Genomic DNA, 21,509 nt, shown 5'->3' on the forward strand with positions numbered 1-21,509 from the left:
CACAGGAATCTGAACACTCTTGTTTTCACAGAAATAACAACAAATGACGGAGAGGCAGCGAACGAGGACACAAATGGCCGATGTGATTCATCCAAAAATCATCCAAGAAAAACTACCCTACACATCCGGTTGCGTCAGTGACTAATGTCCCTGTGAATCGAACGCATTTTGCGTGTATCATACTCATGTAAACAGACACCTTTTACACAGGAGGAATCAATATTGCATGATGACATAATCAGATCACAGTTCAAAAAGAGGAAGATCCCAAATCAGAGATAGAACGAAAGCAAAAGGAAGGAAGAGGGTTGGTCTCTATAAAAACGAGGAGTCTTTATAAGAAAGGCTACAAAAACTCAATGGGACCTCCGACTTCAGCATACAGCAAAAGGCACCACAATATTATTCTATTTATCTAACTTGTGAAAAAATTGGCACGTAATTCTCTTATTTTTTCATCTCTCATAATGCTGTAAATCAAAAAACTTTACATATAAATATTCCCCCCCGTTATAAAAAAAGTCTTTGCTGTTAGCTAGTAGACAATTTTTGCTGAAATGAAAATAAATATTTCATTTGTTTAGAATATCTGTCTGTTATACAAAATAAAAATATTTCTCCTAGGTGCAGGTCTCTAGTCCACTGGTTGTGTGTAGGAGGAAGGGGAGTGTGTGAAGTGGAGGGGGTGGGTGGCGGGGGGCGGGGGGGGGGGGGGGGGGGGGGGGGGGGGGGAGGGTGTTTAAGTCTTAAAGGGGCATGTTGTCAGCCTTGGAGCGATGCGACTGGGAGCCGCGGCTCTGCCCGTTGCTGCGCGTCCCCGGCCGACTCAGCCCACGGGGAGTCCGTGTGTCCGCACCAGATGACGAACGGAAACCCGGAACGGTTAAGGGCGGGTCCATGTTCATGTTCTGCATACTAAGGAAAGGTGTGCTCTCCCCGTGAGCATCCTCTTCCTCCTCCTCTTCCTCCTCCTCCTCTGACTCGCTGAAGCTCTGTGAGCTGTAGTCCCGTAGGCCCGCTGAACGCTGGGAGATGTGTCCGTTGAGGCGGTTGCGACGCGGGCGTCGCCGGCTCCGGATGGGTTCCCTTGAAGAGGCGTACTCCTGCGTGGTCTCGTAGGCCTCGTCGTCAGGGAGACGGTAGGGGCTTGATGGTAGACTTCCTGTGCTCTCCGTCAGGTAAGGTCGCCGTGGACGCCGGGGCTGCCTGTATAAACTTCCGTCCTAGAACGAAAGCAGAGTAGAGAATTTAATAGAAACTGTTTAGCCTACTCTAAATGTAAAGTATGTTTGTCAGTGGTTTGCTCAAAGCATTGATGGTGGATGCCAAGGACCTGAATCATCAGGTTAAAGGATAAGTCTCGTTATATGTTAGCTTATATGTTTCTTATTAAGAACAAATCCCAAGAAAAAAGCAAAACCAACAATTAATTCAACCTACTAACAAGTATTGTTGATCTATAAACTGATTGTTGTTGTATTATATATGTGATCCCGAATATATAATACATACATAAATACTCACTAGCGCACCAAATGTGTAGTTATCCGCAGCTGAAAATAGTCCCCAAATAAGGCACTATTAACTGCCGTCTGAATTTTTTTGATTTATTAATAAGTGATTTCATTGAAAAATGACATATAACCCCTTTAAGTAATCATTACCTACATACATATAGTATCTCCCAGTCAGATCTCAAGTCATTTACCATTATCTACTATATAGTTCTCCATTTGGAGTTATTCACAAATTACTTACATACAATTCATTGATTTTCACTCAGTCCTTACTATATAAATAAATAAATAAAAAAATAATAAACATAACTGAACTGAATATATTAAATGTAAAGATTTACATCTCCAGTATGAAAAAATGGGCTTGGGCCTGAGTGTATGTTGTATTTTGGTCTTTTGTTGACAATGAAAAAATATAGGACATCAACAGCCACTTCCATTAACTGACATTCATGTTGTCACGAACACTGTGCTGCTCCAGTCATTGACATGTGTGTACTATATTTGCCTACGTACATCGGGGCATCGTAGCAGCGGCTGATCATCTTCTCTGTGGTAGGCAGCAGCAGCGGGAGGAAGGGAGAGGGCGTGGCTTGTGTTGGGTGAGGTGATCTGGAAAGTGGGCACCTGGGGCGGCAATGGTGGGTAGTGGAACTCCACTGGAGATAGGCGCGCTGGCGTGGTCAGTGCCGACACATACCTGGACAGGAAAGATGACAGCAAATTATTGCAGTGTCCGAATCACACCTCGACCACGTACATGCAAATGTGCTGACGTAACAGTCCACCCAAACTAGCACATGGCTACAACTGTAATGAACAATAATGTCTGGGTAACTAAATACACTAACTTTAAAACTGTACACAAAGCTGTAAGTGGCAACAAGTTGTTGGAAACACATAAACTTAATATATTCATGTTTAGCATTATGTTAGTCTTTGATGCTTTCTGCCAAAACGTACCAAGAAGAATTGACTGTTTAACTGCATTTCTGCTTTGCATGTGTTTTTTTGATTTGGCACTAAGGTACAAGTAGTTTGATTACGAGTGACCTTACAGTACACATCACCAGAAAGGTCATGAAACAAATCAGTGGGGTACAAAAGTAGGCGATGAGATAAACTTCTTTGACACACTGATAGCTTGTCAGTCCCAAACATCTGTTTTCTATTACACTTTATAGGGCCGGGAGGCTGGGGCATACCCAGACTGCTGCACCTTATTAAGTTTAACTCTGTTGTTAATGCACAGTTTTGCCACAGCAGAGATGCCAACTTCTGAAACAAAGAGTGAGTCAATTCAGCAGGAAAATGATTTATGCTTATTGGGAACTACATATTTGTTGCATTAAAATGTACTGAAACTCTAAGGTTGTTTGAAATGGCATATGAAGCACAACAGGGAGACACAAAGCAGATCACCACTTGTTTTATGTTGTACAGACAAGTTGCTTTACAAAACAAAAAGGTCTAAAATCGTTCCTCCAAACTTCCAAACTCCAAGCTTCCTTTAGAAGTTATTCAGTGTGAAAACATTGACAGAATATCCATGTTTTATAGCAAGTAACTGTACTATTGTGTTGCAGACGGGTGATACAAACATAGCTAAGCTCAGGACTGTCAAGTCTGTTTATTAGTCGGAGGGCAATCTGGGACATGGAGGAAACCACTAACTAAAATATAAAAAATAGGTTGAGTTAACACCAAAGTTATTTAAAATGTAGTTAAATAACTGACCTTCACAGAATGACAGTAATGACTCAACTAAGTGAGAGCTTCTTTTTACTTTTTGACAAAAAGTTCACAAATGATGTTTGTTTTTTTGTTTTGTTTCATTACCTTCACTACCACTACATGTGAAGATCTCATTTAGATCCCAGGACAGTACTGGTTTATGAAGCCACATTACAATATACAGTATCTGGGTGACCGACATGTTGAAAGATTCCTAACAATTAACTCCCACTTGGGGTCGCCAAAGAGTAAAGGGGCTGGTTTGACAAAAAAACTAAACAAAGCAAAAGTGTTGTAGAATGAACAAAGACAGAGTTAACCCCCCCCCCACACACACACACACACACACATTACCACCCTCCCTACCTGTCACTGTGAGGCGAGTCTCTTAGAGAGTCATAGGAATCCCCGTACTGCATACCCGGTCCTGACACGTCTGTACAGCCCCAGTGGGCGGCCCTCCTCGCCATGCATGCCGGGCTGCTGCACTTGCTGGTTCCCACAGAGCTGGACAGCCCACCTGACTGGCAGTCTGAGTTCATACTCTCTGTTCGTTCCATGCTCCACGTCTGCTCCTCGTGTCTGCAGGTGTGGGTGTTAGCAGAACAAGTTTAAAAGGTTACAGCACTGAGGAGGCAGGAGGATGCAGAGGAAGAAGGAATGCTAGTTAAAGAGACTATTCTTCAAAAATGTTCACATGCATGGTATATTAAAACATCATCAAGTGATATTTTTGATATAAAACACTGAATCAAATCACTCTGGGTAAGGTGGCAGAGCTGGTAGTACTGCAGATTGCACTGACAATCAATAGCCAACTGTGCAACTCTACACAGACTGTACACGACCTGTTCAGCATGACAGAGACATGACAAGGTAAAAAAAAGTGGCTGGTGAAGCAAGTGGAACATCATCAAGCCAAAGACCACATATTTTTCTCAGGTGTAGGTTTTAGTGATGGGAAAAGTCACTCTTTTGACAGACTCGAGTCATCAAATGTTGTTCATTAAAATTAACTAATCTCTTTTTTTTGTCATTTCGTTCATTTGAACTAGGCTGGTTACTGCAGCGCTGCAGCCCTCTAGTGGGCGATTAAAAAACAGCGCAGTTGTCAAACACAGAAGGCTGCCTGGCTTACTTTAATTGACAAAGTATAATGCACACATTCACCTCTTGATCTTTCTCTATCATCGTTCTATAAAGCCCCATGGAGCCACAACCAAATTCAAACCAAGTAAAAACCACATAAATATGTTATCAATATTCAATCGCCACTACTCCGGCTAAATCCGTCCATTTTCACAATGTTTCCTGAGTATACTACCAGACCAGCGATATGAATATAACTGTAATTACTATCATTATATCTCTAAAGTGCTCATTCATATAGCAGCCTAACGTTCCTATCCATGCGCAACATCTATATATTAACATCAGATTTGCGAGGAATATATTGAAGTAATAACACACTAGATGAATAAAACACACTGTTATTAAAATTCAACCAATTTAACCCCAACTTAACGCCTGAATTTTTTTACAATCAAAAAATTAAAAAAAATATTTGTGTTTTCATTTGCTTTCAAGCTGATATTAAGTGAAGATTGTTAATTTGTCTTTAAAACATAGAAAAGATAAATTCAGGTATGTGTAGGTATGATGCAAATTAGCGACAACAGGCATAAACGAGAAACCAGGGCTTGCAAATAGTTCCTAGGTACATATCGAATATGCACCAACAGGCATTGGGGGAATCCTTGTGCTATCTTGGCTTGCAGTCTGCAAGGAAGAGGTATGATGCGAATTCGCGACAATCGGCGTCAAGGGTTTAATAATAATCTGGATAAAGCCACCAAGTTCTTATAAGAACTCCAGCACAGAGAGAGGAACAAAGAAATATTAACACATAATATAAAGGCAGCAGTTTGGCAGGTCTGGACGCAGAATGGGCCACATCAGGTCCGGATTATGCTGACAGAGAGAAACAAACATGAACACATCGCTCAAGATGTTGTTTCACCAGTCAAGAGCTGTGAAACAACAGCACGGCTCTGTTGATAAATAAAAAGGAAAAGTTATGTTGAGTTCTCTGGCGGACTCGGATCAGCTGTTAGCTGTAAACACACCACAGGGCTAACGCTAACGTTGCTATGTGGCTGTGTTTTAATGTTTTAATGACCGGGTCTGTTTGTTTTGGAGAGGAGATGACCTCGGAGGTAATTCGGCTCCCGGTAGAACCCTGTCAGGGCGCTGAAGTGGAGCGGACCCAGAACAACTCTCATCAGCTGTTAGCTGCAAACGCTAGCAAAATTAAGGAATGGCTCTGTTAAAACTATAGCACAACATCACTGCACTGTAATCAGTCTAGTGACTGTTACCTGACAACCGACTTTCCTCTCATTCTCCGGCGCTGGCAGTAACTCAGCCTGCTGAATGAACAAAAGACTGTGATGTGAGTGGTGAACAATTAGTTCATTCCTGCTGCACAGTAGCCGAACTGTCACGTGACAAATGAACGACTCAAACCCAGAGACCCACAGCTGAGAGTCGTGAACTAATCAATTCTGTTTCCTGTGCTGACGGAGCCCATGCAGCTGCCGTGTGACGAGTGAACTTAAGAGTCCAAGACTATTCACGCATGCGTGAAAATGAACAAATTACTCCCTCAGACTACTCGTTCCTCCTGAGTCATATACAAGATTAGGTCAAATGAACGAAACATTCTTCAAACAACACTTGTAGGTTTCCAGTGCGAGTCTTGAGCTGTCTAGGTTTGGGTATGAGGTAGTTTGAGATAGTTGTCTCTAAGGTTTCTATTGCCACCCCAATAAAAATTTTATAAGAATTTTATTTTTGGTACAAAGGCATTTAAAAATGACATTAAAAAAACGTTGTCATGAAGGGAGAAGTGACCCCACCCAGATCCAAACCTGGGTCTACAGGGTAGACGATTGGTACCCTGTAGACCTAGATTTGAATCCGGGTGGGGTGTCTGTTCTCTCCCTTCGCTACAAACTTAAACAGGAATATTTCTTTCCAGAAACAGTTTTTCCGTTCCTCTGGATAATCCGCAGACCTTCCTGCCAACAGTTCTCATTGGAGCTACTTCCTACAAAAGAAACAAGTCCCTATGAAAACAGTTGGGTTCTTATTGAAAGACAAATTAAGAATAGAGAACATACTATGATGGCCTATGTATACGTGCTCATCTGCATCTGCATGTGCATGTGCATGTCTACCTAGAAGCATGTGAGGCAGTGGTAGAGTGGTGGGAGCGGGTTGACATTCGGCTGCCTGCGTAGTTGCCTGCACCCTCAGCTCCGTGGCTGATAACACACTCTGTCGTTGGGACGCTCTTGGAGATGTACTGCAATACACACACACATACATAAACACATAATAACGCTATGTTTTAATTTTTAAAATACCAATTTCATTCAGTAAATATAGATAAATTATACATACAAAGAGATTTCTAATGATGAGAGTATTCCTCTGTACAGATCTGTTTTAACTCCTCATCACTGCTCTCACTTCACTATTTTCATTGCTGCCATTATGCTGACTCATCCCCATTACTTCTCAGAGAGAACGGTTGGCGTTTTCTGCCCTCTCTTTAACATCTGTCAGCTATGTGCCACTGTATTTTTCCATGTTGTCGGGGGATCAGAGTTTTATTTGCATGAGGACTCAAAAATCGCTCTGAAGCCTAAAATAGCTGGCAGAGTTCTGAGTGCCAAAGCTAAATAAAGTCTTTGAGTAACTCCACCTATGAAGACATGAACCAGCGGTGGCTCTGCGGACCTCCTCTGTCCCTACTTTGGCATTAATGAATATATGAGGGTATTCTGAACATTTTGACACCAAAATCCTATTTATAGGAAAGTAATATTTAATTAAAGGCACTGATTTATCTGGTTTTATTTCAGCAAATCCTGTGCACTGATGGGAAGGCGAAGTCAGCCTGGAGATGACAAAGTGTGGCGTCTCTGCCATTGTTGTACTGTATAATTGTTATTGTTAGGTACCAGAAGCTAAAACAAAACCACAGCACACTGCACCCACTTTGGAACCAATTGCATGTTTAACCAGCGTCTTAAATAAAAAAAGCAATTATTATGAAACCTATCCCTCTTGCCATAAACTGACTAACTTTTCCTCGTTTTGACATTAAATCGGGCAGTTACTTTTGTTTCATTTTTAAACTATGGTTCCTTATTTATTTTTGCCTTGAGAGCAGCTCTGCCTCTGAAAACCTTATATCTGGAATGACCTATTGTGTGTTCCTCTCAGCATGAAGTGCAGGGTTGTCAGGAGGTGACTTTACTTCCAGTCTGTCAGTTAAATCTGGCCTCAGGATCACCTGTACATGCCTCTGCTGTGTGTTTCTACTGTTTGGACTCACGTCAACCATGGGGATCTCCTCAGGACCAGGCCCGGGGTGGTTGGGTCCGTTGGCCAGCATTCGGTTGGGTTGCTCCACACACTGATTCTGGTTCTGGTGTAGGTGACTGTGCATCTTCTTTCTCTGCTTCCTGGAGGGGCGGCGATGAAGGAACAATAAGTGGTCTGGCAAAGTGCTGAACTAGAGACAGTGACTGATATCATTTGCTAGTCACTATAATTGCTCTTTAAAAATTTCTTCCATTGCTGTCTTTAGCTTTCATTACTTCTTCTGCTAGAACTTCACTCATCACACGATCGTTTTATGATCACAGCACTGCAGCACCCTCTCTCTATTGCACACCTTTTGGCCACTTATTGGGATGAAAGTATTCACTGTAAAATGCTCAGGAATGGAGGTCCAGCAAAATTAAAGATTATAAAAATATGTTGTGAAGAGCAGTTGGGATTTATTAATAACTGAAGGCTCTTGACCAACTTCTTGTGATTGTGTATTATTCTATATTTGTTTAAGACTGGACCCTTCTCTCTTTTTTTGATCATGCTGCCAACATGACAAAGCAACTAAGGATTTATCTTTTACCTGGTCAGATGTAGTGTAGTGAATTATTTACTACAGCAGTGGTGGAAAGTAACTTCATACATTTACACCAGTACAGTCCAGTACAGTCCAGTACAGTTTTGAGGTACTTGTACTTTGAGTGATTCCATTGTATGATACTTTTTTCTCCATTACATTTATTTGATAGCAGATAGTTTCCAAACCTTTCTGCTTGTGACCCTTTACCAAAAAGCAAAGACTAGTTAAGGGGACTCTTGACAGACCGCTATGACCTGCAAGGCGAGGGTTATGTGACTGATTGCCAACTCAACAATTAGTATTATTATTATTATAGTTCTTTTTCATTAAAGGGGCATTATGTAGTTTTCAGCTCGCTTGAACTCATGAGGGAGCATAATCCGAAACACAACCACTTTCATACAGAAATACCACAATAAACGCAGAAACACCTGCATGCAGGCTGTGGCTTTTCAGGCTCTGTTACTTCAACCCCGTCTCAGAGGCAGATCAACACCGGTCCGGCGCCATACATTTCATTCAGCGCAGCCAGCCACATATTTGCTCAATACTCCCGAAAAAAGGCAGCGGCTATAGACAGACAGGGAGAACAGACAGAGCTGGAAACTAGTGATGTGCGATACCACTTAATTCCAATACCAAGTAATACCCAGGCTGGTTTTGTCGATACCGATACCAATACTTTTTATTTCTAGTTTAATGTGACCTCCCCCCTCCCGTTTCTATATTTAGGAGAGAAATAACTAGTAGGCTGTAGCCTTACCAATTCAAAATAATAGCTGCATAATGACAAGACATCAAACTACTGTCATATTCTTTAATAATAAAAATATCCTGCTCAGAACTGCCGCTTCATAACATCATCCTATTGTTGTGACAGACTTAATCTCAGATGTTTAGCGAAGTTTGCAGTGTTGCCAAAGTATTACACTGTCTTTGCACACAGAGCAACATTATTACCTTCACAGCTAAAATACAGCCAGACGTGACTGTTTTTACAGTCAGTATTCAGTCATGGGAAATGTAAAGGGCTGCAGCGGCTCACTTCAAAGAAGATCCGTCACAGAGCCTTAGCGCAAGCATGACTTTGACAGGCGGAAGGAAAAGTAGTTCCTATCAACCATGTATAATTACAACATCACACACTTACTCCAAATGACTAAGTTTAGATATCGATTCTTTTATATGAGTATCGATCCTAGAGCAGGAAACGTTGGTATCAGAAATATCGATACTTTAGGATCGATCCGCACATCACTACTGGAAACTCAGGGAAACTCCCACTGCAACGTTACAGTAATAGTTTTATCAACCGCAGGTTGAACTAATTCATGCTCGTTACATGATAACGTTACATTTACTGCATTTAGCCGACGTGCTACATCGTTAGCTCGCCTGCTGCTTTTCAGTAATCATCTTTACTATCTGTGAATCTGTCACCGGATGCTCAGCAATGTTAGCACAGCTACATGTTTTGGATGATAATGAAACGGACTGTGTCTTTATAACAGTTAACGTTAGACCGCAGTAAGTAACTTTACTGTAAAGAATGTTAGTGGATGGCTCTTCCTCTGGGTTGTTGTGACCGTTTTGTTGCAGTGTTTTATATTATGTGGGTCACGTTAATTACAGCGACGGAGAGGTGGAGAAGCTATGTATCTGAGTATTGGTAAAAACACAATAAACAAACTGAACGTTAGGAAGCAAACAGCGGCAGGTCGGAGCTAACGTTACTGTAGCGTTAGCTGGCTGCTCCTGGCTGCATCACTATAGGCTAACGTAAGTAAAGAAATCGTTCCACATTTGCTTTTTGCCTTTACATCCTTTCTTGCAGGCTAAATCAACAGTGGTACAGGGGATAGTAACATGCGTCGCATTAGTTGGTGAAGTAATGTGGAAAGTGATATAACTTTGAACCGGAAAACATTAGCAAGTGCTCGGCGTTAGCTGGGGAGCTAACGTGACTTTCTCTGTGTTTCTCCAGCTTTGCTAATGATCACTTTGTTCTTACTCGACATCATCTGAACCTGTTTGGTCTGATGGGCTTCAGCACATAAACGTTTATTGTTGTTTTGTATCCTTTCGTGGAGCCTGTGTTTTGCTGTGAGCTGGTTGTTTTATGGTGTTAGTGGACTGCATGTCATTAGCTGCCTTGTTGTCGCTGTAGTCTGAGATAATCTGCGCTGAATCTGACCCGGAGACCTCACATTAAAATCAGAATAGTGGCTGATGCAAGTAATGGAGAAAACAGGCGTGTACTTTGAGCCCGTTGACAATAAGGCAATGAAAATTTGATTTATTTCATTGAAAAACTTACATATAGTCCCTTTAAGTGTTTTGTTGTATGCTTCTTCGCACAGTACACTGCAGAAAAGCTAGCAAAGCCTTCTGTAGTCTCCATCAGTCTCGTGAACCTCGCCTTGCAGGTCGTAGCCATTGAGTCTCATGTGACTAGTTGGGGCTCCTTGTCACGTTTCAGGTGTCTATAATGTGTAAGCAGTTCTACCAAAGAGACGTTTCCCCTCTACATTTTACAGATCCAGTATTTTAAAGCAATGATTATATAAAAATAACAAAAATAAAGACACCATATGAGCCGTTTCCTCTTTCATTAATCATCTATTTGTCTTGTGACCCCTTGGAGGGGCCCGAGCCCTAGGTCGGGAACCACTGCACTAACTAACTGTACATAAAGTAGTTAAAACTAGCCCCAACTCGACCAACTACAAGAATAAAATGCTGCTTACTCAGTGATGCATCAGCTGCTGTCTAATAATGTCATATATATCTGTAATAATATGTCCGCCACAGAGGACATTTGCAGTAGGTGAATTTATAGGTTTGGAGTCTTTCATGAATGGGGAGTCATTTATCGTTTCTTCAAAGACACATACTTGGTTTTGCAGTAGGCAACCACACAAACGATGCCAACCACCAACAACGCCACACAGATGCCTGTGATCGTCAGCACCCGCCTCTGGTAGAGCTCCTCAGCCTCTGTGGAAGGAAGCACATACAAACACACACACACACACACATGCACGCACACATCCATGCGTTGCAGACACACAATCATGAAACAGACAAGAATACACACACACACACACACACACACACACACACACACACACACACACACACACAGCATGAGCGCTACGCCATTGATGGTAACTACAGAAACAGGTTACTCACTATTATCTGCTGCCATCCTATCCCCTGTGCTGTCTATAAAACAGCTCCTGCTTTGTCATGTCACATGCCTTTCACTTCTAACTCTACTAGTCATACAGTGCCACTACAACACAGGAGTTATTCTACAAGATTATAAATATTATGATAAAAAGCAGAGCTGTAAACCTGAATCCTGTCATAGACTTCCTGCTGTCCCTACACAAGTGTTTTTACAATGGCCATGGGGATGTAATGCTACAGATGGCACTGGAGGGGATCTGAATGCATGCCTGTATGGATGGAATCAACAAAAGACAAAAATTAAATAAGTGTTAAAAGTGTTAACACCACAATGGGCTGACAGTATGAAGGTTAGGTATTCATAAAGCACACCATAACTGTAACTGTCACAAAAGTTATCAAATGTTTTCTATTTTATTTTGACATTAATTATAAAGGGATACATAAGCTTCAATTATCTGTATACATTCCTGCAGATTGCATGAACGGTAATGTTTTCATACTCTATCAAGGCTTTTAGGAGACCCCTTGGTGGTCATATGGTAGGTCATCTGACTTAACAGGCTGAGGTTTTCATTTTTTGTCTAAACATCATTATTCTCCAACTCTTGTTTGTTAAAGGTTGTTTAAAAGCAGTGTATTGCTGCCCTCTGTGGTTGAAAGCTCCAAGCCTGTTGCACCTGGATCCACAGGGTCCTGGAGGACATCACTGCAGCAAGATGAGACATTAAACCACTGGAGGTCAGCAAAAACAAGTCACTTTCTAAACAGTAGTTTAGTAATCTAAACCTAATGCCAAGATTAATCAAAGTTGTTTTAGTTTCCAAAATGTTTTGGTTTGAAAAACAGGTGGAAATACTATGGGATCAGTTATTTTTCTGATGTTGGAAGCGAGTTGTCATAACAGTTTTTATAATCGTTGTCTTGGAGTTTTTCATTAATATTATGTAATAATTATCTATATAATTATTATTATTAAGACTGTTTTGGCTTCCGAAATATAATACCATAAAAGACTATTCACTATTCCTTATAAAGCTATTTAATTTAATTATAATTACATAGCCAAAATGCATACATTTTACTATTTGCTCACTAACAATTCTGCGGACAACGCCTCTGACAGTTTTGTCTACAAAAGCGTTTGCTGGTGACTTGCTGCTGAGAACATCTCTAGACCGATTTGGATCACATTACACTGCACCACATTAAACTCATTAAGTTCTTACAGGTTTGTGGTGACGCAGTGTGAATACCATCTTGGTGTTGTCTAGGTTAATTCTGGTTTCTGGGCCTTTTATGGTGTAACACTCTGTGTCAGAACGGCAAGCGAGACGACACAGTGACAGAGGGAGCAACAAACAGAACATGAGGGGAAGAGGGAGGGAATAAAAGCAGAAAAGGCTAAGTGGTGAGGAGGGAGAAAACAGAGAGACAGAGGGAGAGGAAGGGGGCTGAGAGGGGAGCAGGGGCGTGTCCAGGAGAAAGGCCCAGGGAGAAGCTAGTCCCCAGAAACCAAAGACTGCCCTGACTTTGTCCCCTTATCAACTAAAACAGGATTATAGAGGCCCTTGGATTGTTAGTTATGGCTGAATTAAAGCCCCTGAAGACCAATCATTGTTTTTCAATGTCATAAACTCAAATATTTGTTAGTTTCAAAGTTTCTTCTCAGTTCGGACTAAAAATTAAGCAGTCCACTTAAGACAGTGATACCTATGAGCAATCACTAGTTGAAGACTATCTCTCTGTGTGTATCTAGTTGTGGTTCTAGCGAAGGTTAATTGAGAAAAAGGTAAAAATACATCAGAGAGCTGAATGTTCTGATATAATTTCTGAAAACAGCTTGAAACAGGTGCTTATGAATCAAAAACTGTCCCCTTTACCTAATTCATCACCTTACCTTTCCCCTCCCTCAAGAAGCTCTAGACACGCCACTGAAGGGGAATGAAGGAAGGAAGGGGGCGTGGGGGTTCTAAATAAAGGGCCTCTTTGGGGACTGACAAGCCTACGAGAGCCTTGGCCCGGCATTGTGTGTGTGTCACAGGGTACTGATACAGACAAAGGGAAATGGGAAGGCGAGCTCGCTGGCACAGTGGAGCCAACAGCAATCGTGATTTAGGACAGGCGAGCTCTTGACTCTGACACTGAGTCAATCAAGGGCAGAATAATAAGGACAGACTATGTGGTCAGGCCTTTTGCTCGCTTTTGGCAACGCTTTGCAAAAATACTCGCAGCTTGCATGTTTTTATTCGACAGGCTGCTGAAGCCAATATGCACATTGCCAAAGCCTTGAGGACGAGCCAGTTATTTGTATTTATAGATGATGTGAAACATTCTCTGATTTTTGGACAAAGAAGGTAACATTTGCTCCGATATGGTGTCCAGACAAACACAACTTTGTTTTGTATAAGGCCCATTACATTGTGTTTTAATTATAATTCCGCACTTTCTTTCATTCATGTATCCTTCCCAGTTAATATTCTCTCTCTCTCTAAAGTCTACTCTTCCAAATTTGTCAGAATGTAAGAGGAGTGCATGCAGAGAAGGGATGTTACATGTATTTAAAGCAGGTTAGTGGGCAGGAGAAAAAGAGGGACAGGTTGAGGGAGACCCAGTTGTTGGTTTTAGAAAGAAGATGGCACAATAATGTGTGACTGTGAGAGGATCTTGGCAAACCCTTTAAGCACAGCAAAATGAATAATAATGTTCCATACCCATAAATTCAATTCTGAGAAGCTCTGCCAGCGCAGAAAGTTGTCGTGGTAAAAGGAAAGAGACAGATAGGGTCAGGTGTAGTGTCCACTTTGGAGCAGATATAGTATTTTCATGTCCTGTATACGCTGAACCAGGATATGAGTTAATCAGTGCTGTCAGCCATGGTGACTGACATGTGTGCCGTCCAGTAACAGACAGACAACCCAGACAGCCTCAGCTCTGTGACCCCCAGAAATGACAAGAAAACAAACAAACAACGGAACCAAACAAAAAGCGAAGGGAAAAAATGAACCAAATGCAGAAGGAAAGAGAATCCAACAGGCAGGAAAAGACATGCAGCGACAGACGGACAAACAAGAAGCCACATCACTTACTGCTATATTTACTAGACCTCATTTCTGGAGTAAACAACATTGGACAGAAAACAACAAAACAAAAGAAACAATACAAGAAAAACAAAAGATTAAAAGCAGTGAGTTACTCTCCAACATAAAAACACAGTACAGTCGATGAGACTGGCACAGCAAATGGGGTGGGTGTTGTAACTCATTTGACTAATGGCGATTGTGTGCCTTTGCATTGATTACGGCATACCTCTTGTATAGCAATTTGTCCCACTATTGCTGCGTACAGCTATTATAACCTTTCATGTGATTTACAGAGAAATCATCTCGGCATTTGCAATTTTCCACGGCTTTGCATGCATTACTGGCCGTATGGAGAGATTCACATACAAAAGCCAGCCAATCTACTGTCCACCCTAACCTTAACTACTCTGCATTTTGAAAGTGCTTTACATTTGTACCGCTAGAAAAGCAGGCAGTAACAAATCAGCATGTATTTAAAACAGCAGAAAGTATTCCCTTAACTGACTGAACGAGGATCACAATGCAAAACAAAAGCACAACGTCACAAAGACAGATTTCAGCGCGTAGACAAGGCTTGATGATGGGGTCATAATAAGCAGACATTACATAGTATGATATATTATGATGTAAAACCTGTTCTTGGTTAAAAATTGGACATTATTCAGTGTGGAAACTTCCGCAAAAGACAAACAGCAAAGCAAGACAACATGGCGTGTAGCAACAGTGTTTAACCCCTGGAAACAAGAAGAAGAGGGTCATTTTAATCCCTCTGTTTTATCTCTCTGTGATTGCTGAGCCAGTAACAGAACCATGACACAGCCAGTGGAGGGAGGAGCAGTTTCTTTCATCTGATTTTGCCAATACTGTTTCAGTGTCACTGCCCATGCAATCACAGGAGAGTGACAACACATGCCCTCATTTGCATCCCTATGATTTAAAGGAATAGTTTGACATTTTGGGAAATGTGCATACTTGCTTTGTTGCCGAGAGTTAGATGAGAAGATCGATACCACTCTTGTTTCTGTATAGTAAATATGAAGCCAGGGCCAGGAGACTGTTAGCTTAGCTTAGCATAAAGACTGGAAACAGGAAGAAACAGCCAGCCTCACTCTGTCACAAGGTAGAAAAAACAACTGTCTACCAGCACCACTGGTTTTTAAGTAACCTCCGACTAACATCAAGACAGGATAACACTGCTCCTGAAACCACAACTTGTAGTTTTTACATGTTAGTTCACATTTTAGTTCAATCTAGATAACATAACAATTACAGAGCTTTAGAGCATTTTGTTACATTTGACCAAAGCCAGGCTAGCTGTTTCCCCCTGTTTCTAGTTTTTATGCTTATGCTAACCGTTTCCTAGCTGTTGCTTAATATTCAACTTACTAATGACATTGAATAAGTGTATTTCACATAAATGTCTAACTGTTCCTTCACTCACATGATAATGAAAAGCAAAACATGTGACACCATTTTGAACATATTAGAAGTCAATCCCAAAACATTTCAAGCAGAATTTAGCCACATGCCATAATGAGAGATTTTATCAGATGATCCATGGATGCTCAGGGTGAAAACAGCAGGTTGTCACATTCACCGCTGTGGGGTTACTCCTCTCTTAGTTTAGGACAGGTCTCACTGACGTGATACGAAGAAACTCGGCTTATATGAAAATCAATATCACAAAGGGACTGGCTCTCAGATAGATGCAACCATGAGTGATGTTTTCAAATCTCATTACATTAAGACTTAAAATTACATATTCTAAGCCTAAATCTCATTCTCATTCACTTACCAAATAATTTGGATTTTGGACACACTGTAGCTTCTCGTAATGACTGGCGGCTGTTCAAAACAATGTCAGAAGGACTTACAGTGTTCTCCATCTAAAGCCTTCAATTGTCAGTCGTGCTCCTACTCCTTAAAGTAAAATCAATATTTTTCTTTGTTTATAAGAGAGGTACAGCATAGAGAAATGACTAGTATTAATAATTCCTATCACACATAGTTTAGCCTTGATCGTTAGAACATAGAAATCTAAGCAGCACCAATGGACCACTTACAAAGAAAAGTGACAATAAATCCAATAAAAAAAAATAACTTCAACCTCCTGCATTGCTTAATGTGTTAATTCTCTGTCTCCTCTGTTTCTTTTTATGCACTTCTCTGGATCAAGCTGCAAAAGTATTTGTATGCAATTTACAGCTTAAAAATACAGAATTTTAAAATGTAAGCGTAAACACAGCGTTAAAATTTGGTACTGATTGTTGAGCTGTCTGGAGCTTTATTTTAAAAAATGGGATTAGAACAGTCTCCTAACTAATAAGAAAAAATTGTCAAGATACGTAACTTGTAAACCACAATGCACAAATAAAAGCAGAGTGATTTGTATGCGTAAATCTGGATCTGTACCTGTGGCTCTAATTTACAGCTCGTATATCATCATTTCCATTTTTCAGTGGTATATATTTGTGAATCTCCACCTACTCGTGTGGATCCTTTTGAGAGTGTTGTTCCGTGCCATTGGTGTCGCACAAAAAATTACCATGAACAAGCTTTTCCAATAATGTAACATTTATGGATGCCAACAATACAGATTATGATGCCAACAGCTGTTAAACTACAAGAGGAGAAGAAGAAGGAGAAGGAGAAACCAAACCAAACCAAACCACTGGTTGCTTGTTTGGCAAGTGTAACTGGTGGCTAGTTGACATACAAATGATGATATCAGAGTTGTAAACTAGAGGGACAGATACAGATTTACAGATACAATCACTCTGCATTTATTTGTGAATTGTATTTTGTGAGTTACGTAGCTTGACATTTGTTACTATGCGACTGCTCTAATCCCATACTTTTTTATGCAGCTTTCTCGACATCCAGTATGTGATATGCTCTAAATACGATTTAAAGCAGATGGACTAGTGGGAAAAATATCTTACGTGTAGATTTTAAAATATCTCAACTGTTTGTTTCTGGTGTCCAGAGGAGCACCACAGAGGAACCAGGGGAGACAGGCAGACGAAGGGGTGGACACAGAGGCATGCAAACTCACATTTACACCCTCCCCCCACCACACACACACACACACACACACACACACACACACGTTAACTTACATGAAACATAAGAGCAGGTTTGCAAACACAATTACACACACTCACACACACACACAGCGCTCCCTCCACCCAACCCCATAGCATGCAGCATCTCAGTGAGAAGGAGACAGACAAGAGCAAATGGACATACTGTAGAAACCGGCCATGACGGAGTTTTGACAGCGGTCCCCCGTATAGTCATTGGGACACCTGATGGAGGGAAAACAAGACACAGAGGGGGGGGGGAGGGGGAGGGGGGGGGGGGGGGGGGGGGGAGGGTTAAAGATACAGAGGGAAGAGAGGGGATAAAACAGGAGGCAGGAGAGAAGGAGAAGTACACAAAGACAGATAGAAAAGAGGGGGAAATAAAGAGGAAGGGAAAGAGGGAGACATAAGAGAGCAGAGAGATGAGGGGTTAGAAACAGCACAGTCCACCAACTACAGAGAGAGAGATGGCCTGCATACCGTGACATTGCCGGCATCAATATGACATCACTGCTACAGTTAAGACATCATCACAGTCATGAGGGTCATGTGATGGTGGTGCAGGAAGTAGGAGGGGTCAAGCGTACAGTCGTTAACCTCCAACCCCTCTCATACACAAACACAGATGACCGCAAGCACACACACACAAACTCACACACACAACCAATTGCCTTGTAGTAGATTATGGCCTCTCATTCATTGCATTAATTTCTTAAATCCAGACCAAAACCATGATGAAATAGAAAAGCAAAGCAAAGGGAAACTTTTAAGTAGATCTGATTTATAATGGACATCCATAATTTTGATGTCCATTATAAAATATGTCTGTAAAAACGGTAAAACAGCAGACAAAGTCAATTTATACTGCCATTGTTTGCCTGTACAACTTGCTCAGACTCAGCAAAGTGTTCTTTGCACATGATATCATCTCAATGTAAAGTCTATGGTATGAGCCATAAGGGGCGGGGAAAGAGAGACATTGCATGTGTCGTAAGTTGCCCAAAGCAGCAGCAAAGTAAAGGGAGAAAACCTTTCTTGAATATATGCTGCCAGAGTTATGTTCAAATTAATGGCTGGCCATTTTTTCATACTGTATTCAATTTCTCCCTAATAAATGCATTTTCTCATGCAGGCCTTTATTTCAAAACTGACATTATCCAAGATTAACAAATCAATCTAACTGATTTGTAGATTACTATTATAGTAACAGGATCATTTTCACTGACTAACATGCTAGCCAGTGCATGTTAAGCAACATGGGAAGAAAAACGTGTTAGTAAACAGTTGCCTATTTACACATCCAGCAAATGAGCAACATTAACATTCATTTTGAGTTCCTGGGAACCTGATGAAACTAAATCAAATATTCACACTCTGCATATTAGCTCTGTTTTTGGTCTCCACCAGCTACATTTTCTACTTTCTTCACAAGGTAATTGCAAACTTTGCAAACGTCTGCTGTTTGGTGCTGAGCATGTGGCATACAGTGGGTTTATCAGAGCTTTTCCCACTGAAAACAGCTGCCTGCTTTTGTAGGAAATAAGGCTGATGAGAGCTGTAAGAGTGAACCAAAATAATATGGTTTCGGCCCATGCATCCCAAACAACGAGAAAAAAGAAACTGTCGTTCTACTGCAGGGAAGCTGCAGGTGATAATTCTCTGTGTGTTTGTCACCACAAGAGACACCTTTTACACATAGTGATTTGATCCACCGTTAATAGAAAAATACTGAAAATATACTTGACTCGAATAGCGTGCTAAATATATTATCTTATTAACATACCAAATGTGGATGGAATATGGAATTTGTAAACAAACATATTGCATTACTGGCTGCCTGGATACTTTCTGCTATGTGTATAACTTTATCAATATGATGCAGTGTAGAGTTACAGTTATGGTTAGTACTCCAACCAACACATAAGTACTCAGAATGTCTTTGAATGTTGTTAGGAGTGGCTCTGCCTTCTCCCCATCCTCTTGTTTCTTGTGTTTTCCCCTCCCCTTTGTCTTTGTCTGTCTCTGTCTGTCAGTCTGTGTGTTTTGGGCGTGTCATCCTGGCTCACTGCCTGCAGTCAACCCATGCTGTTAAAACCCCGGCTCTACAGTCACTCCCTGCCAGTTCGTCAGTTAACATTCTGCGATAACATGCGTTCCGGCCCTCTGTGTTTTTCTACTGCCTAAGTGATTCTTGTTTCCTTTTTTTACTAACGCCAGTTTCCTTTGCCTGTTTACAGAGAGAGACTTCAGTCATGTTTGGAGACGCTGCCTGCCAGCCTAGATAGAGTCCTGACTTATAAATATGCCCTAGTTAGCCTGAGACCCCTGCTCCTTCCAGCCCGCTCGCTTTGTCCCCAAGTCCTGTTATCTGTGTTCTGAATAAAACTGAATTACTGTTCATCTACTTCCTGGTCTGCTAACAAATGTTCCCTGTAGAATATTTTGAGGTCAAAGATTAATGAAGCGGGGGGGGCAGCAGGGAATCAAAGCAGTACCCTGTTCAGTCATGCACATGCAGTGATTACGGAGAGTGATGCTGCATTCTCCATTGAGAACAACATCCTTGATTTGTGTAATGCTGACTGGTGTGGAAGCGTGGTAACCCTCACAAACTTTTCATATAATGCTATTTGCCTTTTTCCTTTTCCTTTATTGTGTTATATCTTTTTTTGTGTGGATGTAATAGGTTTGCAAAGTGAAAAAGCCCAAAGGGAGTTACCATCTCCCACAGAAAACACTGCTCTGAACTGCCTGAAAACAGCTCGTTTGTAGTTCATCCTTTACTTCCGTAACCTATCTGCGTCACTATGTAACACGTGTCGTAATGCTTGCCTAGCAGATCGTGTGGCACGCCCTCAAACACTGGCGGAGAAACGCACCGAGTTGCAGCACACACAGTGACAAGACATCTGCCAGCCCTCACCCCCACCCTCCCTACCAAATGTTAGATACCCCCCAGGCAGTCAATAGACATAAAGTTGTGCTGCAGAAATGTGCAGTATGACAGAAATACAGTGTTTTTTGAAAATTAAACCACGTAAGCCTATTCTGGTAAAACCCCTAAATAAATTTATGGACCTGAAAATGAGCATAATGTGAACCCTGTAAACTGAGCCTTCGAGAATGAGTACTTGTCAAAATGACCTTCTGACAAACGCTAAAATGGAGATGTGTAAAATTCAACAGTTTTTTACAAGAATAAAAATATAAGAGGGACACACACACACACACACAGCACACAGAGAGACAGCCTTCCACAGTGTGTGAGCATGAAAATGGCTGGAATAGGTTTTGGTATTTCTTGGGCATAAATAACAGCAACAGTTTACATGCAGCTGCAGAATGTGGTGTTTTGTTTCTGGATGGGTGGCGAGCTGTCAGCAATACCACGGGCTGAATATGATTCATATTCTGGCATCAGCCATCAAACTCATAACACTGAAACTAACAAGTAGGCTCCTCACTGCATCACAGTAACTAGAAAATTTATGCATGTACATGGTCCAAAATATAAGTAATTTTTAATACTTTGACGCTAAGCATAGGTATTGCCTTTCTTTTATTCTTTATCAGCTCTTTAAATGAAACACTACATGACCTCATTACAACTGATGTCCTTGAAAATAAAAAAAGCTTTTTGAGAAGCTGAAATGTCTTGAATTGTGTATTATAATGGGTGTCATGGCTTTTATCCAGCCAGGCATAATTGATTTTATATTTGCATTGCCATAATTTATAGCAAATCAACTTTAACTGCAGTCAAATGAAAAATAGGCATGTTACAGAAAATGTGATCCAACTGCAGTGCACCTTATACTGTGGATGAACCACAGTTATCTTTTGGGTGTGGCCCTCTTACAGTCATTATAGGATAACCGAAGCCCTCTGGCTCTCACGACCATAATGTATTTATTAC

General features: G+C 41.2%; 1 protein-coding gene and 1 long non-coding RNA gene across 2 annotated transcripts in view; one reads left to right on the forward strand and one right to left on the reverse strand.

Moving 5' to 3' along the window:
• Positions 1 to 743: 743 nt before the first annotated feature.
• The window catches only part of nrg2b (neuregulin 2b), a 55,203-nt gene continuing 34,437 nt past the window's right edge, over positions 744 to 21,509 (reverse strand). The window contains exons 5-12 of the mRNA XM_046030689.1: positions 17,760 to 17,818; positions 14,142 to 14,165; positions 11,130 to 11,232; positions 7,657 to 7,786; positions 6,491 to 6,618; positions 3,618 to 3,833; positions 2,034 to 2,217; positions 744 to 1,223 (exon numbers count right to left, since the gene is read on the reverse strand). Of these exons, the coding sequence (XP_045886645.1) occupies positions 747 to 1,223; positions 2,034 to 2,217; positions 3,618 to 3,833; positions 6,491 to 6,618; positions 7,657 to 7,786; positions 11,130 to 11,232; positions 14,142 to 14,165; positions 17,760 to 17,818 (1,321 nt within the window). The 3' untranslated portion in view covers positions 744 to 746. The remainder of the gene's footprint in view (positions 1,224 to 2,033; positions 2,218 to 3,617; positions 3,834 to 6,490; positions 6,619 to 7,656; positions 7,787 to 11,129; positions 11,233 to 14,141; positions 14,166 to 17,759; positions 17,819 to 21,509) is intronic.
• Positions 758 to 19,997, forward strand: LOC123957701. Its single transcript, XR_006821871.1, has 3 exons — positions 758 to 1,178; positions 12,049 to 12,168; positions 19,831 to 19,997. It is a non-coding gene; the product is annotated as an uncharacterized LOC123957701 (long non-coding RNA).

Source organism: Micropterus dolomieu, linkage group LG19 (genome assembly GCF_021292245.1).
Source record: "Micropterus dolomieu isolate WLL.071019.BEF.003 ecotype Adirondacks linkage group LG19, ASM2129224v1, whole genome shotgun sequence".
Classification (NCBI taxonomy): domain Eukaryota; kingdom Metazoa; phylum Chordata; class Actinopteri; order Centrarchiformes; family Centrarchidae; genus Micropterus; species Micropterus dolomieu.